Genomic DNA, 18,385 nt, shown 5'->3' on the forward strand with positions numbered 1-18,385 from the left:
CACACATTGCAAAGTTTCCACACAACGTTCATCCAGGAGGCAGTTTGAAGACTTACCTGATCAGACGATTCTTCACAAACATTGTTTGTGATAAGAGACAGTAATTCACCAAAAAAACAATCAATATTTTATTTGAGGTGTGAAGAGAATCCTTAGAACTACTGTAATAGCGGTAACAGTAAGTGTCAAAGCAATAAACTCAAGCAAAATCATGGTAAATGTTATTTCAGAACGTAAGTGGGACGCCTGAAGGTCACATTACAGTTATACTGTATTGTCACTCATTCTAGAAGTGCACACACACACACACACACACACACACACACACACGCACACACGCACACACACATACACACACACACACACACACACACACACACACACACACACACACACACACACACACACACACACACACACACACACACACACGACATTCAAGTGTCCCACACTTCAACAAGCAAATGATGACTTGCTAAATTTGCCTTTAAACTTCAGTAACCAACTTGAAAGAGTCAAAGTTTTACCTTGAATGCTCAGTAGGGATCTTACAAGCCAAGCTTCCCTTTTCTGCCCTGAGGAGGAGAGTCAAATGGGAAAGATCAGAGGTCCACTTACCCCACAGGGAGGAGAGGTGAGGATCACAGCCAGGATGGGAGGCCCACAACACTATGATCAACCCCCAAACCCATTATGTGCACATTAGGGCTGTAGTTACCCCTGGGTGGTGGCAGTGGTGGCGCTTTACTGGAACTAGGACAGCAACTATTGAGTTCAAGTGCAGATGCGAATCTCGATGATTCCCATGCATCAAGCACAAAAGAAAGTGGTGGCGCAGCTAAAACGCGTGGATGCAAAGCAGAAGCGGGCACCTACCTTGAAAGGCTTTTACTAGTTGACAAAGCAATTTTGAAAAATGCCGGTGGCTTTGTATACTTCATTTAGCAAGTATATAACGCCACGAGAGAAAAAACAAAACAAAAACTGCTGTCATAGTTTATGAATTTAGACAATTAAAAGGGTAGTACCTTTACTTTTACCTATGAGATTTGATGAAATGTTCCATGAAGAAAGCAGATTCCAGACAAACAGGAAGAACAAAAGGAGAGGAGACACGGATAAGTGTCGTGGTCAAGTCGGAAAAAAGGACGGAGGAGAGGGTGGATGGAGACGCGCACGTGCTGATACATAAGAGAGGAAACGTGTGGCTGAGGGTGGAAACTGGGAGGAGGAGGGCAGAACGCGACGTCGCCGCTCTGCTGCATGATGGATGTGAAGGCGACATGAAAACAGGGGTGGAGGTGGAGACATGCGCCATGAGGATTGACCTAAGCTCGGTTCCACCACTCGGACCCGACGCTAACACAAATGCCCCTTTATGTGACTCACACATCATCTTATAGCATCACAACGTACGGGCGACGTGAGGGTGGATGCCACAGCTCGTAGGGGGTGAAAAACTACATGAGCTGGAAAAGGGCTCGCGCACGAGCTCCACAACAAGAAGCCGAATGAGGATCTGAAGCTTTGAGCCTGAGCGTCGCACGCGATTTAGGCAACACAGGTTTTTAGAAGCGCGATGGGAGCAGGAGGGACAAATGGAGGAATGGAGGGAAATTAAAGGAGAGCTCATACCTTGGTCGCCCATCATCAGGTGTGCCAGACCTTAAAGGAAAACAAGAGCACAGTCAGAAGAGAACAAGGGATCATGGGAAGCTGTGTGACACTGACATGCAGGCGTCTCTGTCCGAGCAGATGTCTGTGTTACTGGAGGAGTGCTGGTCAAACGGGGGGGGGGGAGCGGGACGGAGAGGACTTGAGGGGGAGGGGGAGTGCACGGACGAGGGGGGGGGGGGGGGGGGGTCGCCTGATGAGCATCCGGTTGCGATGCGTCATCAGCCACTTACTGCACGTGGTTCAGAAATATACACTCGCGCCGACCTTTGCGCTATTATTCTTTTAAGAGTGCGACATGTAAATGGAAGCTGAGCCGCGACCCCGCGCGTCGGTCCGCCGGACGCGTGAGTCGCGCGGTGGGAGGCGACCGGTCGCCTCGCCGCCGTTTTTGAGGTGCGGCGAACACAGATTGAAGGAAGGCGTGAACGGCATTTGGAAAATATTAGCACAACAGGCTGTGGCGCTCACAGGTCACCAGTTGGTGGACAGGAAGAGCAGCAGCACCCCAACGCTAACAAAGCAGCTACCGCTGAGAAGGACTGGAAATGTGCAACCAACTTTATGATGTACATCAAAATATGTGCTTGAAATGTGTAATAAAGTGTAATAAAGGTGTAATAAGCAATAATCTTCTGTAAAATGAAATCATAAGCATCGACCATCAGACTTACCCCTTATAATACATAATAATATCAACATAAAGCATGTGCTGACATTCATGTGCGGCGCCTTGAGCCGTGACAATGTGTGTGGAAACAAGATGGAGGCACAGAGATGTGGTTGCACCCACCTTCAGCGTGAGCGTCGTCTGGAAGCACGGGCGGGCGGAGAGAAAGAGAGGAAGACATTCATTAAGCAGCATGCAGACTGCACTGGCCGTTGCATGTCCTAACCATGCAAGGCATTAAACATCGCATGCGAGTGACCTATCGTGACCCCGGCAGCGGAACAGCTGATTTATGCACAGGCCTTTTATTTTAATCCCCCCCCTTGTTGCAGACGCACTGACCTGGAAAACAGGACAGTTTTATGCCTGGATGAGCCACGGTGAATATTTGATAGAGTGTACGTTTTAAGAAGTAAAGCCTGTCTTGGAAGCGAATACTGTAGCATTAGCATTCCAGCATGTGAATTAGTACATTAGTACAGATACTAATGACGATAAGGGGGTTTTGAGCATTTTTTTTATGTTATAGACTGTCAATAAACAGTGTGTGCAGTTTTTCCTTAAATGAAAAGCTGCTCTACACCACAAGTGATGAAATGCACTGCAAGAGAAAAGAAGCTAAATAAATAGAGTTGGCGGTGCTAAAGCGATGCCTCTAAGGTTTCAGGGCGAGCGGTGGGGTCCCGTGTTACTGCAACTCCACTCAGGTGATTCGGTCACAGTCCTGAAAGCAGTGGCCAGTGAGCACAGACTGGCAATGCAGAAAAAGGGGAGATTGGCTCCCAAATGGAATCGCCCTAACATAATTCTGGCAATCAAAGTGAGGTGTGTGGAGGTGAGGGAGCCGCCATGTAAAATCTGTCTCGCTAATAAAGGAGGCCCGGAGACAGATTACATGTTGGTAGGAGTGAGAACGTGAGGGAAATCACGTCATGCCACCAGCGGGGAAACAAATTGGTTGGACAGAGGTCATGTGACTGGAAACATGCAAAAACCAATAAAGCGTGTGTGAGGGTGGGACGCGACGGCCTAAAAGAAACGAAAAGAACAGACGACAGTCAGTCAGCAGCTCCAATCATCACGGAGTGATTGTCTGGAGACCGGGTCCATCTTTAGTTTGGAATAGTTGAAATTATGACTGCAAATACAGTAAATGGTACAAACAATGGAAATGAAACTTTGATTTGATGTTATTGTATTTTTTAAGCATGCAAACGTCGTACAGTATCAATGCATTCATGTCCCTGTACTGAGTCCCGTGACTCCATGCGACCAGACGCACAGAAGCCGCGTTCCCTCCAACAAATAAACTCCTACCTCTTCAAAAGTGTTTCGTTCCCAGATTCAAGCCATTTTTAGACCCAGAACTTACCATCACCACTGGTTCCCCTTCCAAAACAGACACCATGCACAAAAACAATCCAAAACATCATTTTGTGAACAAATTACCAAACCAATAGACGCTACAGTGCTTCAGTTAACATGGCACGACCCAATTCTTTTTGGGCGAAACCTGTCTCGGTTGCATTGTTCAGTCGTCAATTAAAAATAATTTCGTCGCGGTGGATAAAATGGGCGAGCGTGACATTCGCACGCCGTCGTGCAGGTCGGAGCTCATTTCACTGAGCCTGCACGCCACGATACAGTAAGTGAGATTGCGTTTTTGTTCACAAAAAGGCGGCTGGACGATGAGAAGCATGTCGCTGAGGAAGCGGGATGACGGGGCAAGCGTGGAGCGAGCAGCTGCAAAATGAGACGGACACAAGCGAAAGAGTCAAGACTCCAAACAGTGACTCCTGCATTTTAGCTCCGTAACTAACGAGCCCTCCCTCGGTTCTGACCCCTGCAGTGGTACCTGCTATAAGGATGTGGAGAAACCTGCTCACGGTGGATTTTAGTGATTCCCTTCCTCTGTTTATGAGCGATCAAAACCTACTCACGTGTTTAAACTGGGCCCATTATACAGTGACTCTCAGCAGATGCAACTCAACGAAATTAGAAAGTCACACACAAACTCATCAGCGGGTTTTACAGGAAGCGAGGCGCACGGTTTCATCTAGTTGGGAAGAAAATGAGCTTCCTTCCAACAGCGGCATCACCTGAGAGCGGCCATTAAAACACACACACACACACACACACACACACACGCACGCACGCACGCACGCACGCACGCACGCACACACACACACACACACACACACAAATGCACCCAGCTGCTTACATCCTAATCCTGAGACGTAAATCCATTTAATCCCCTTGAAAAAGTGATCCCAGTCCTATTGTGCTGGTAACACTACACCCAAATGCACTCAACTGTCTATCACACTATCTGCATCTCTGACAGTTGTGCAGCAGATAATAAAAAAAAAAAAAAAAAACAGGATGGGTATAGTGTGTATATCTATAAATCAATTGTGCGTTTTTTGTGTTGTCGTTGACACACGGACACGTCCCTTCTCCTCCAACGGCCCGGATGCAGCGGGCCGAGGAGGCCCGGCAGGGGCAGGGGGGGCTCTGGAACACGTGTCACATCCAATAGGCGCCGGTCCCACCACTGGATGTAATTCATTTTTCTCTGCCATTTGACAATTTTAGAACATCTTGTCTGCCCGAATCAAGCTCGCGTCTCCCGCTCTTAACATCATCAGCCCCGCAGTGCCGCAGCTTCCTGCGCTTTTCTGCCTCCGCTGTTGCCTGGTTTCAGGGGGGATTTACAGTGGGAGCGCGGAATTCTTTATGAATTCCTCCTTTTATGTGATAACGCTCCCGAAATTGGACGGATGCGAGTCACGATTCCAGCCTCTTCTCGAATCGACTTCTTTGTTTACTGTCAAAATATACAGTAAACCGCAGTCTATTAAATTTAAAATGCGGCCGCTTGCTTCTCTGTCGGAGAAGCAGCAGCTTCCGTCACGGCGGCACCGAGGTTGCTTCACACACACACACAATCCTGTCAGCGTTCGCTCGCAGGTGAATATTTTGGAATTCAATAAAGAATTCCAAATCGTGCCACCACAGGCGTGACCCACACATTGTCTATTGAACATGGAGTCACATTCATCACTGAAACCTTCGTCTTCCACCTTCATCTCTACAGAACCTTTAAGCGAAGGCCAGCTGTAACGGCAGCTCCTTCTCAGGTTCATACTGTACGTCATCATGATCACAGCAATAAGCGATGTGTGTGTGTGTAATATGTAAAGTGTGCGGCATTAACAGTGTAACCGAATGGAAAGCAGCAATGTTCAATATCATGAATTATTACACAACTGTCACTTCCTAATGAAAGCAGTTCAATTCTTTTTTAAATAGCCTCAAACCGAAGCGCGTTCCTCACACCGGCGAGGTAGAAAGTAGGTCAGGCGCCGCCATCTTTCAGCGTGGAGCGGCTTCAGCTCCAAGTGGCTGCGAGAACTCCGTGTGGATCTCTGGACAGCGCTTTAACGCACTGCAGGTTGACGGCTGCAAACGTTAGCGACGAGTCAGCGCAGTCGCACGTCAGTAAACGTGTGCGCTACGAACCATTGTTAGGAGGCACTTAAACGCACCACAAATATAATTATATGTAATAATGGGCTCAAATAGCTAAACATACAAATACAAACTGATTTGTATGATTTCTTCACTTTATTTTGTCATAGCTTCATCACCATGAATCAAAATGCTGAATATACTGTAGGCGCTTTAAGGGGCAATGCAAAGGCTTCGCAGCAAAGGTCAGAGCCACCACTGGATCGATTTGTTGTTAAATTACAATTTGAAGCAAATCAAGAGTAATGGCCGTAAGTGAGGGCTCATCTCTGCGCAGCACGGCCTCACCCCCGACGCATCCGTCTGTCAGAGGAGCGTCGGTGGCTGCACACAGCTCACCGTCTCCCTCATCACGCTGCTGAAGCTGCAGCGGTGACCAGCCCCTCTGATGGAAACCGATAGCTCCCACAGCTGCGGCTGCAGTGCACAGTTTCTGCCCCCGCCAGCTCAACGCTGCCACATGCAGCTCCCTCAACAGTCCACTCGTCGTCTCACTTACTTTAAAGATCAGCCCGGCTGATCTCATACTGTCCCACTCATACAGTAAGTCCCCGTCCCCCAGTATTTCACGCATTTGATATTTTTCACTTTCATCCGTCGCGTACAGTATGTTTACTAAATGATCACAGGCACTTGATAATGTACAGTATACATTGTTATTCGTTCATAATTAAATATGGCGAGGGGGTCTCACTGTTAGGAATTTAATTAATCTTATTATGCAGCTACTTTGAGGTTCTCTGGGCAGATGGTGTGTTTGGACAAGATATTCCAATCCAGATATTTCCACAGAGACACAGCAAACAGAGAGGATTGTGGGAGCAGATGTGTGTGCGTGTCCCTCGTCTTCATTCTTTCAGATCTTGTGGGCTGGAATGATCCAACAGGATAATCAGAGCAGCTTATACAGTACTTCTAATAACCTTAATCCCAGGATTGACCATGAATTATTACAGATGTGGAAGGAATCCTTATTGGGATGCAGTAGCTGTCAAACACTTGGTCAGTGAGCCTGGCAGCGGTTAAGCGATCATTGCAGTCATGGCCTCAGCTTTTTATCGCACTTATTATTTCTATCACCACATTAATACAGAAGATCCTAGAGCTGCATTATGAAGCACAAAATGTTTGTGCTCATCAAAACTATAGCAGTTGCTCCAAGTCCTAATAATATTAAAGCACAGGGAGGAGAAAAGTAGCTAAGCTCTAAGCATCTTTGGGAAAGTGGAAAAAGGTCTCCAGCAAAAATCCAGCCAGTGATTTTTGCAGGAATCTTTGTTAATTGTCGACTTACAGATGTTGCAGAAAGGAGAGTTTCAGAAAATATCTCCTAAAACACAACCTGTTCTGCATCGCAGGGAATCCGGGTTTATTTGTACTGAGAGCGTGGAGCTTCAGACTCACACGGACCGTCTCCCAAAACTGATTTGTCTGCGCTCTATCATTAGCGCGACAGCTTTCAAATGGTTGCGATGCACTTTCAGCTTGTTTTTAGTATTTCAGACAACTCTCGTGAAGGCTGACGCCCAACCCAGTAGCATCAAAGGCAGCTTATGTTCAAAGTGAAAATATCATCTGCAGCCTGGAATTTAAAGAGGCAAATTTTCTCCTCTAAACAGCTTGATTCTGTATCTGTCTTCAGCAGATCAAACCATTCAGCCGGCTCAGAGAAGTGCCAGCAATTATGCTAAGTGAAGTATTCTTCAACACAAACCATACAGTAGTTATGTATAAAATGTTTTTAACGGCGCGACTCCGCCAGATGTCACGCACACGTGACCTCACCTCACCGTTTGTTGCATCCGATCCGGTTGTGTGTTGTACTGTGTGCAGCAACACAATACAGGCTGTGGCGCTGAATACGCGCGCGTGCGGCCGGGATGTGTTTATTTGTGCTGCGGGATGAATCCCGTTACAGGAGGAGCCTGGTGTCAAAGAAATTCACAAACACCCTTTGACAGTCGAGAGCAGTTGTATTTAAACAAGGCAAAAATCCTCCGGGAAAATCCCTCTAATCTTTTGATCCCAATATCTGTCTTTGGATTCGCAGACAGCAGTATACTATTAATCTGCTTTTGTCTGAGTGGAGCTGCAGGAGGCTTCCAGGCAGGATGACACTCTCAGATACAGTGAGGTCCCTCGCTTCGCCCCCCCCCCCCCCCCCCCCCCCCCCCCCCCCCCCCCCCCACCCCCGGTGGCAGACGGGTCTAAAAGGCAGCGCGCGCTCAGATTAAGACCTCATCTCCACACGCGGACGTTCTCGCCGCAGTTTAACTCGCACGTGACGCGTGGGGAGTCGCTGAATGGGATGACGTGTCGCCATATAAACAATTCATTAAATAATGAGCTGTGTAAAAATCAGCGTCGCCCTGCGCCCTCCGCATCACGCTGGTTTAATCTACACTTACAGAGTATGTAAGCAGCACAGGCAGCGGAATAAAAGTTTCCTGATTGATGTCCTCCAGCTGGTGCGATATTAAAATGCACTGCAATATTCAGCACAGCAAAATGACTGACTGGGTAGATGAGACACGGCTAATTGTTTTCCAGTATCACTGCTACCAGTGTGAGGCAACAACCTACACTACATTATAGTGTAGTGTATAGCATCGTCTCAAGTTCTAACTATTATTACAGTATATAATGAAATAAATTCGGATTAGAACATTGTCCTTTATTCTGTAGTTCAAAGTAGTTGATTTAGCCACCAAAGAGACAGATGTTTCCCTCATCTGAGAACTGGTGGAAACTAAATCAGACCTAAAAGAAGAAGAAAGAGGCTTAAATGCTTAGACTCCTCATGATTTTTGACTGTAAATTATATTTTTCCTCCTAATTCTTCTGGTTGTAAAAGTACTTTTCTGTCTATAGTTACCATTCAGTAAAACAGCTCAACCAGTGGAACCATTGCTTTAAGCTAGAATTTCCTAAAATTTAATAAATTCAGAAGAAACCTTCACCACTTGACTGCAGCCATACCTGACATAACTTCCTGCACGAAGACAATCAGACGCCGGTGAAGCAAGAGGTTTTCCTGACTGATTAAAATGCAAGATTCAGACGATGAGATGAGAAATTCCTCTCAGTCCGGCGCCAGCGTTGAATTTGCATCATGACATTTAACGCCTCCTCCGCCTTCAGACACCAAGTGCTGTTAAAGCAGGTGGCAAGTGACCATTACATTGCAATATAGTATGATGTAAAACACCAACTCGACTGTAATCAACGCGTTACCAACGTCATAACATTGAAAATGATACTGGCAGCTCGTTTTACCTTTACCATCAATGAAAAACCAGCGAGTGTGAGACGGGAGGTGTCATAAATAACTTGAAAGGTGATGCACAAACATGAGTAGATTGTGTGTCTACAGCGGCACCACCTCCATTCAGACGCCCTGTGGCTAAATTAAACTTAGACGACCCGCACAGGCAGATGACAAAACCTGACATAAATAGTGAATTTGGGGCCTTTTCAGAAAGTTTGTCACTCTAAAATAAGGCTGAGCCAAGTTTCTGAGGAAACACATTACAAAGACGAAGGCAGAGTCTGCAGCGTGTGCTGCCCTACATACTGGAGCGCCAGGCTGTTGTCATGTTGTTCCGCTCGCTGATTCGTAGCGTTCACGTAACCAAGGCAGCTGACGGTGATTAGTCAAATATGAAAATAGGTGTGAATTCATTTCTCCTACTGAAGGTCAGTCCTTGGTGCCGCGTCATCTCGCGTTAGCAGCTTTTTCACATTTCCCATCTAAAATGTTTGTCCTTTGGACGAACGTCACCGCTGGGGATTTCCAACTATATCTGCACACAAGTGGCCGGAAGCTACGCTCACAGCTAAACTGGTACAATCACGGTTATTTACTGTATCTCGTCACTGCGAGTTATGCCTTGAATAATATGATGCATAACATCTTAGTTGAGGTCTGCCCTACTTTTCTTTTTCTTTTTTACCTGGACTGATTTATGTTTGGCTGTATGATGAAATAAATGTGATTCCATTTGTTTATCATGATAAAATATGAAGCTATGCGATGCATGTTTGTTATTTGTCTAATGAGAGATAAGAGGACAAATTCTGGGAACTCATGGCCGTAGAACAGTGCATTTAAATAATTGTTTTAACCGATCAAAGGGATTTGTGTGTGTGTGTGTGTGTGTGTGTGTGTGTGTGTGTGGTTGGACCGCGGAGAGTTGACAGGTCTGGTGGCAAAGCCTGTAATCCTTTCATCTGATCAAAGTAATACAGGAGCTTTCAAATTATTTAATGGAAGGGTTCGCTTCTAAAGTACAATATCCAATATTTCACTTTTGAATCTATGTGGCCATTAGATAAAGTTGTGAGCCGAGCGATTAATAAAACGCTTTCTGTCCCAGAGCTGCTCAGGGACAAGTGGATTCGCTTTTAGTTCTTAAAGACGTGTCAATAGATTTTATATTAACTTGGATGCGACTGTGATTGTGACTGGGACAACAACCATTATCAACTGGACACGCCACTGGTTTTTATTGGCTATTCTGAATTAATAACCTCATCCATTGACAGACATTTGTTGCTGCTATTCTCATCTCTGCTGAGCACATGGTGAAACAACAGAAATATCACGTTACCTTGGGGTGAAAGACATCTTGTACTAGCTTGAATTCTGAATTAGTTGTCAGAGGTTCAGTTTGGCGAATTTTTTCATCCCAACTGTCTTAAGGGGAGATGAGTTCATAGCATTTCTGCATGGATGGTTCTAGAGGGACCTGGATTTCTACATCATGCACTGAGCCCTGTCTCTGCCAAGCTGCAGATTCGTCAGCCCCCTTTTGTCGAGCTCTGCTTTGACGACGTGCGGCTTAAAGTTGCACTAATCAATAATTTTGCATTAACTATTGATCAAATGACCGTGTGCAACGCGAGAGGGGCCGCTTGTAGTAACAAACCCACAGAGAGCCGTCGTCTGACTACAGTTCTCTCTGCTGTCGTTCATCCTCTATCAGCTGATCGCTCTGGTTTCACAGCCAGACATTTGAGCCAAACCTCCCATGAACTAATCACACACAAACACACACATGTAACACGCCTAACGCTACGTACATGCTGAATATTTGACGTATCGCAAGCGTGTGTGTGAGTAAAACCCATTTTCCTAATGTGCTGTTATTCACTTGTTGGCAGGAGGCAACTTCGGCCCTGATAAAAACCCCGTGTGCTCCACTTGCCAAGAAGCAGACAACTGACATTAGCGTCTGCTGGAGCTGCTGACCGGACAAAAACAAACATTCAGCAGTTAATGATTTTTCTGTAACAACGACCTTTGAATGAAGAAGCACACGTGCAGGTGAGTCGACCTAATCTACTGTAGCATATTAGACTGGGAGACAGACCAGTTGTCTGTGGACACCAGTTACAGATGGCGTCGTTTGTCACGTCCTTGCACTCGCAAGCGGCTTTTGGACTCATTGTTACTCATGAATGGGTGAACGAACTGGAGATCAGCGTGACTCTAATTGAGTGGCTGCCGGCGTGTTTTGCATAATTCCATCAGTGTGACAGAGAAGAGCTCCAGTCACTCGCCACCTGCTTTAACACGCTACAGGTCGCCACGCTCCGAACAAGCCCATGCAGTGACTAATGCTGCAGTAACTTGCACTGACTCACTCATTTACTATTTTAGGTATCAATATTTTGAATACTTAAACACGTTCGCTGGTCTGTTTCATTGCTTCTCACATCAAACTGAAGAGCGGGTCATTGCACGAGGTTCCTGAACGGGAGCAGCAGCGGCGAGATAAAATTCATGAGACATTTTGGTTTACTGTATATGTAAAAACCCAGCTGTTTTATTAGAAGTTCCACTCGGCTCATATACGCACTAGATTCTCTCCAGCTTTAAGCAGAGATAAAATGGCAAGTGGGCTCTTGTAAATTCTCAAAGCCACTCGACTCAAGTGGCGAAAAAAAAAAAAATCTAAAGTGTAATCAACAAATGTCATGTGTCTTGTGTTTTTATTGAAAACCAAATCAAGCTGTGTTGTATCAGCTGCCAGCTTGGAAGGCGACCACCACGCAGTCCATTTACTGGACCAGGGTGTAGCCTGATGTTTCTCACTGACTGAGAAGTTACAGGTAAACAAAGGCTGCAGCCTGTTAATGAACCACAGCAACAATCAGTCTGCGCTCCCTCCCATTGCCTTGACAGGGAATGCAGCAACGTCTGCACAAAATGGGAAGCAGCGCTTTAATTAGTGGGTTTTCCTATTTACCCCAATAACTAATAATCTGATGTGAACATTACACGCTGCAATGGGACGTTACACAAAGCGGCTTTAATCAGCTTATTGGGAAGAAAACACTGATGTGCTCAAATAAGCAAATGAAATTAAGACTAAACGACATATGGCAGCAATAGGCTGCGTGTTCGAACGGTACACGGTGTGAAATGATAAGCACACACACACACACACACACGCACGCACACACACACACACACACACACACACACACACACACACACACACACACACACACACACACACACACACACCATGGACACTCAGTACGACCAGCAGACCTCCCTCCTCCCCGTCACGTCACATCAGCAAGCTGCCAACCTGTGGGAAGCTGCACTGAAGAAGCTGGACCATTTCATCACAAATCACGTTAATAATGAGAGTCTGAGAATGTGATCAGACTTTTAGGCCACTGCACAGCGACACTATTCGTTGGGCCTCAAAGAGTGTCCCTTTTTTCTCTATTGATTAGCTCCTTTATCTTTCTGCAGAACTGTTACAAATTATAAACTGGATGATTACATGTAGACCTATAACTGTGAGTAAGGCCTTTTTGTAGTATTCAGTCAGAATATAAAAAAACCCTCCCCACCTGCGTCCTTCCTCATACATAAATATATATAAATATATATGTATATATAGACACACATACACACACACACACATATGTGTAGAAAGTAGAAAGTCAATGACATCATTCATGTTTACTCCACATGGAGAGATGATTACGCCTTCCCTTGCATTCGAGGTAAACCATTGGAGATGTTCATAGGTCAACCAGTCCCCACAGACCTGTTTGATAGGGATGGAGGGCGCCTTTGGGGAGGGGGGGGGGGGGTGAAGGGCGCCTGCGTACTTCGCTAATGAGGCCTTGCAGGATAGTCAGTCATTACAAACAACTGTATTGCAGATCGATGGCGCGGCCCTTAAGCTAAACAACTAGAGGAGGGGAGCGCATCGCTACGGCAACCGGGTGGGACTGGCTACAGGCGGCGTGTTGGACGGACCGCGCGATCCGAACGGAACCCACAGGACCTACCTTCACTGCAGTCCTTTCCTTGGAAGCCGGTCTGGGAGCAGTCGCACGTGGGCTCGTCGTTAATCACGCTGCAGACGCCTCCGTTCAGGCACGCGTGGGCGGCGCCACAGAGGTCGCTCAACACCCCGTCGCCGTTCATCATCAAAGACTCCGTGTTGTTGACCTTTATGTCCGTTATCCATCCAGCGAAAGGCGGCTGCTCCATGACGGCGGCCGACGTCAGCCGCGCCGCCATCGACCGGAACTCCGGCGGTATTCCACCAACAAACAGGCTGCTGAAGACAGTCATGTCCCGCCGTTTGGACCGCACCTCCACCCACTTGACCTCGTTGTCCACCATCAGCGTCGTGTTCTTAAAGTTTCTCTTGATGGCGACGGCGTGCCACTGGCCGTCGTCGACCGCCGCGTCGGACACCACGGTCGCCGGCTCGGCGCAGAAGATGGAGAAGCGCAGGCTGAGGGTGCCGTTGGTGATGAGGAGCTCCAGGAAGTCGCAGAAGCCCTCGTCGTCGAAGTACACCAGCAGCCCGTGGGAGCTCTTGGTCTTCATGTTGAAGCTCATCTCGCTCTCGCAGCAGGCGTTCCACACCGGGAAGCGGGCCCACTGGCCCTCGGCGCCGGTGAACTCCAGACACGTGCCGATTCTGGCGAGGCAGCAGAGGAGCAGCCCGGCCCAGACGAGGTGGGCCTTTGGTAGAACCATGGTGGGATCGCGGGTTGTGAGTCGGCGGACGGGGACTACGGGGCTGGACTGACTTTAGGAGAGCGCTGGGTGTGGAGTGGACTGATATATGACCGACTGTCTACATGAATACACGGGGGTGAACTGATGCATGGTAGGGATCATTAGACGCTGCGTCTGCATGGAATCGGGCCGGCCCAACTCTTATTTCCTGGAGCACATGCTGTACCATTACCTCGCACCGTCCAGGCCATCGGCCAAATCTCTCACTGTTTGCGCCCAAGTAGTTTGAACTGGTTAAAGGTCCAGTCCGCCATGGCCGTTTAGAGCAAAGCGACAGGGATTCAAATATCCATTAGGCACACTCCGTCTGATTCGCGTAACTACGGAGCGGTCCCTTCTGGTGCCGGCTGCGGCGCGCGCGGTTTTACTTGAGATGAAGTGGCAGCTTTAATCTTGGCGTTCACGCCAGCGTTCTTCGTCGGGCGACGGGGAGCCGAGCTCGGGGCTTTTCACTCAGCATCCTCTGTAGCGGCGAGGAGAAAAACTGCCTTATGGAGCCACGGTGACTGATAAGCTGAGAGAACCTGTCTGTCTGTCTGTCTGTCTGTCTGTCTGTCTGTCTGTGTGTCAGGCCGTCCTCAGTCCCGGAGCTCTGCAAGAGAGAAGCAGATTCAATACAGCATCGCCGTTTCCGCCTCCAAATCCACTTTGGCTGAACCCTAATCAGGAGTCGGAGGCCGCTTTGATCGCGCTTCTATCCGGAGCGGCCTTTCTTACAGTAACGTCGCATCATTGGTTGATTTCGGGCTTTCCAGGAAGCTCGCGACGCTGGACGGCATCGGGCTCGCGAGTGTGATTCGCCTGATTGGCCGCAGTGCTTCAACACGCAAACAGCGGCATCGTGCAGATGTTCACGCAATGCACAAACACAATAAACCGTTTTTTTTCTCTTGGCCCCGGGTTGTTTTCTACACAGATGCTCCCGTTTAAAAGGCGGATTTTCAGCCCGTTCTTTTTACGACACTTCTTTTGCCGGTTAAAACTTCGGGAAGCGGCGCCTCATCAGCAGCATTCCGTCGTGCACCGGGCTCTTCGCGTCGAACACCTAACGCGAGCGCACAGTGCGTCATTTGGTTCACAATGGTCGGTTTGTGTGAGACGAAGCGGTCGCGCCGCCGTCGGGTCTCCGTCGGACCCGGGACGAGCTCTGCGAAATGGACCCGTCGTCGCTACGCTGGTCTCCTCCCAGACCCAACAACGTGTCCAACGCTAAACACCGAGCCCCCCCCCCCATGAAAAACAACAGAACCTTGTTCTGGCGAACGGAGCTGCGGATCCGACTGGGTTCATTTAAGCACTTTAAATTACTCCACATCTCCAAAAACAATAGAAGCGACGAACCGGCGGATCTATTTAGATAAAATGCCCCGTCCTGGTAAAATATGGTGGAGGATGGACCTCAGCGGAGTCTGCCAGACGGGACAGCATCCCCATTCCACCGTGATCTCATCAATAAAATGCCCCGTACTTCAACATCTCAGCCTTCCAAGGGCGCGCTACTTAGTGTTTCTGTGCTCATTTCTGCGGCATTTTTCAGCCCTTCGCCGCTCTAAACGCCTCGGCCACAACGCGAGGAGCTGCTTTTACGTTTGCCCTGCGCACCTTCACTTCTACGGGACCCCAAATACTTGGCACGAGACATGCAAAAAAAACCCCAAAAACGATTTCCTCCAAAATAACCGCGAGCGGAACTCTCGCAAATCACGACCGTCTGTAATTTCTGCGTGACAGCCTTTGCCCCGCGTCGTCCGCACCAAGATCTGCTTCCAAGCGCGTCGCAGCATCAGCGGGAGGAGGAGAAAACAGGGAGATTAACACCGGTCCACTTCTACTTCAACTCCTCTAAAAACCTCAGGGGCTCAGCGTCGCGAGGGAGAATTTACCTTCAACGTGTCCTCCGTCAAGTGTGTTCCCCGCACGGAAGACGAAACAAAACTAAAGAGACACGCGTGGAGCGAGCGGGGACCGCGGGACCAATATCCAGTGCTCGTTGCGGGAGAGAAGGTGCAATCTGGCTTCCCCGTTGAGCTTATCAAGCGACTGTCAGGAGCCACAGACAGAGCGGATCACGTGTCTCTCCGTGGTGTCTGCCGGGGAGGGGCTGAATGCAGTACCTTGGACAGCGCCTCTGCGTCCGTCAGCATCCATCCTCGGACATTTACGGCGGAGGCAACTTTTGGAGATAAGCGTCGTAAAAGTGTTGGGCTCGATTAAATGATTGCGCTAAAGACACAGTGCTCAGAGGCAGCGGGGGAGCGTTTGCGTGCACTCGGGTTGGTGTCTCTAACCGTAAATGCACCGGTTGGTTTCTGATTAATTATTGCAGCACAACAACAAAAAAAGAAAACCCTCTACCAAAAGTTCTCATCCAGTAAAACAAATAAATCAAGGGCTTCTTAAGGTCAAGAATTTACTTTATATTCCTGAATATTTCCTGCTCTCTTCAATGTCTGGAGGCAGGAGTACATTTCATATGTCTGGTGACTGGAATATTACTGTACTGGAGACAGTGATGCAGTAGGAGGCTGATGGCTGCCTATGGACAAAGCGAGCACTAGTTCACTGTCCTTAGAAAGGCACTTAAAGCTGCTCAGTGGCAGGAAGCGCAAAGGAAACGTTAGACAGCTCTAAACATGTGAGTGTAGAAGTTATGGACTGCCCAAAAAGAAAACACAACTGCCCACAAATAGGATGTTGTTATGTTTCCATTGCGGAAGTGGCCACAGTATAAGCCATGCTTGTACTTTTATATTCTTTACTTTTTAAAATTCATTTTACAAAAACACAACAGTAAAAACTTTATCCAGAAAAAAACAATATGTTTCAGTAGTTTGTTTTCATAAAAGATGAGATATCAGAGAATGCAACTTTGATAAGGTTTGCCAATCTATTTTTTAGATACGTTAAATGCTTTTTCCAGATGTGACTAAACCTGCCTGAATCATGTTCAATGAACATTCTCACAAGTTACTTCCTAGCACAAATGTTTGAATCTAATGTTTTCATACCATGCTGGTTCACAGAGTCCACCTGTAGTGGGTGTCTTTTTGTTTTCCAGTTCAACATCCAGCCATCAAGACCTTACGTCAATGTGGCGTGTGTTGTGTTTCTTTGCAAGTTTTTTGTGACATGTCAGTGTGAAGAGAGACAAGGTACTTACTCTGGAGCTTAGGAGGCGAGCTGAGCCCCGAGGATTAGGGGTGTTAGTCATCGGGAGCAGGGAGGAGGTGAGCAGATGTGGACTGGGAGATGGTGTTGGAGGAGGATGACTGGGGGGACCTGATTAACGCAGTCATGTCGGGCTGGTGCACAAGAGCTGTGGACGCGAGGTTGCAGGGACAAAAGCACAATGTGATAATGACAATATGACAATAATAGGAATGATAACACCGAACACCAAAAAAAGACTAGAGCTAGAGCATCATCACAGCATTGGTGAAACTGATTGACAGGATGAGCGAAGCTAAAGGAACAGCATGGGGAGAACAGGAAGTGCAAGGATCAAAAATAAAAGCCTGAAATGGACGTAAGGTTGCTGATCATGACAACAGACTATGATAAAGTCATAATCACACACTGAACGCTGCCTTGTATCATAATGATGAACCACTGAAGGTGGAGCAACAGGTTGACGGCCTGAGGTTGAAAGTTTAAGTGGAAAATGAAGAAAACATTAGTAGCTTTGACAATAAGAACCATTCGATGGTCCCTTAAGCTGAATCCCATGTTTGTGATGTAACAAAGGATCCATCTTGTCTCCGGAGGAAACATTGGACCGTCCCTTTCCTATTCACCTCCTGAGAGACGACGTAGAACTCCGAATAAGCAGCGGTGTCTTCTGAGACAGCGTTCTCGCAGTAACTTCTGAGGTTACAGTGTTGCTTGTGTCGCCGCGCTGACAGAATCAGGAGAACAGAGAGCGAGTGCATTCAAGATTAATAGAGGTCTGCGCTTCTAGTGTTCGTACCCAGATGAGACAAGACGTTTTTTTGTTCATACATTAGTAATACTTCACGTTCCGGAGGAATCCGGGTTAAAAGTTGAAAAATCATGTAACATTAAAATCAACCCATGTTCTTCAGTTAGTCATTCATACAAAAACAGCGAGGTGGGAAATTAGATATTCACGTGTCATTTTCTTCTCCTTCACCTGGTGCCGTTCTCTTTTAATGTGAGTGGATCAAGGAACCCATGATCCAAAGCTTCCAGACTTTTCAGACGATTCTCAGAGATGAAACCTGTCACCAGCAGCGTAATGGCTCAGACGATGTTTTCAGAGCAGAGCTTTCTCTTCCCAGAAATCATCACTCTTTAATTGTATTAAGAAGCTATATATATATATATATATATATATATATATATATATATATATATACTGTATGACTTACAGTATGCGAAATGCCGTGCTTTGATAAACTTGTGACTCCTCTGTGAGTCGGGCTAAACAC

The 18,385-nt window shown here is 47.3% G+C and overlaps 1 protein-coding gene across 26 annotated transcripts in view; it reads right to left on the minus strand.

Annotated features, from left to right (window-relative positions):
* Positions 1–15,993, minus strand: part of LOC114870515 (neurexin-1a-like) — a 180,176-nt gene extending 164,183 nt beyond the window's left edge. For 5 of the 26 annotated variants that reach the window (XM_029175266.3, XM_029175259.3, XM_029175256.3 and 2 more), the window contains exons 1-5: positions 15,821–15,992; positions 13,193–14,529; positions 2,468–2,485; positions 1,636–1,665; positions 1,029–1,040 (exon numbers count right to left, since the gene is read on the minus strand). In XM_029175266.3, coding sequence (XP_029031099.1) covers positions 1,029–1,040; positions 1,636–1,665; positions 2,468–2,485; positions 13,193–13,895 — 763 coding nt within the window. In that variant the 5' untranslated portion in view covers positions 13,896–14,529; positions 15,821–15,992. Of the gene's footprint in view, positions 1–527; positions 576–1,028; positions 1,041–1,635; positions 1,666–2,467; positions 2,486–13,192; positions 14,530–15,820 lie in introns of all 26 variants that reach the window. The other 21 variants (XM_055502309.1, XM_055502303.1, XM_055502308.1 and 18 more) reach the window with 10 other exon arrangements.
* Positions 15,994–18,385: the final 2,392 nt, after the last annotated feature.

The sequence above is a fragment of the Betta splendens genome, chromosome 15 (genome assembly GCF_900634795.4).
Source record: "Betta splendens chromosome 15, fBetSpl5.4, whole genome shotgun sequence".
In the NCBI taxonomy this organism is placed as follows: Eukaryota; Metazoa; Chordata; class Actinopteri; order Anabantiformes; family Osphronemidae; genus Betta; species Betta splendens.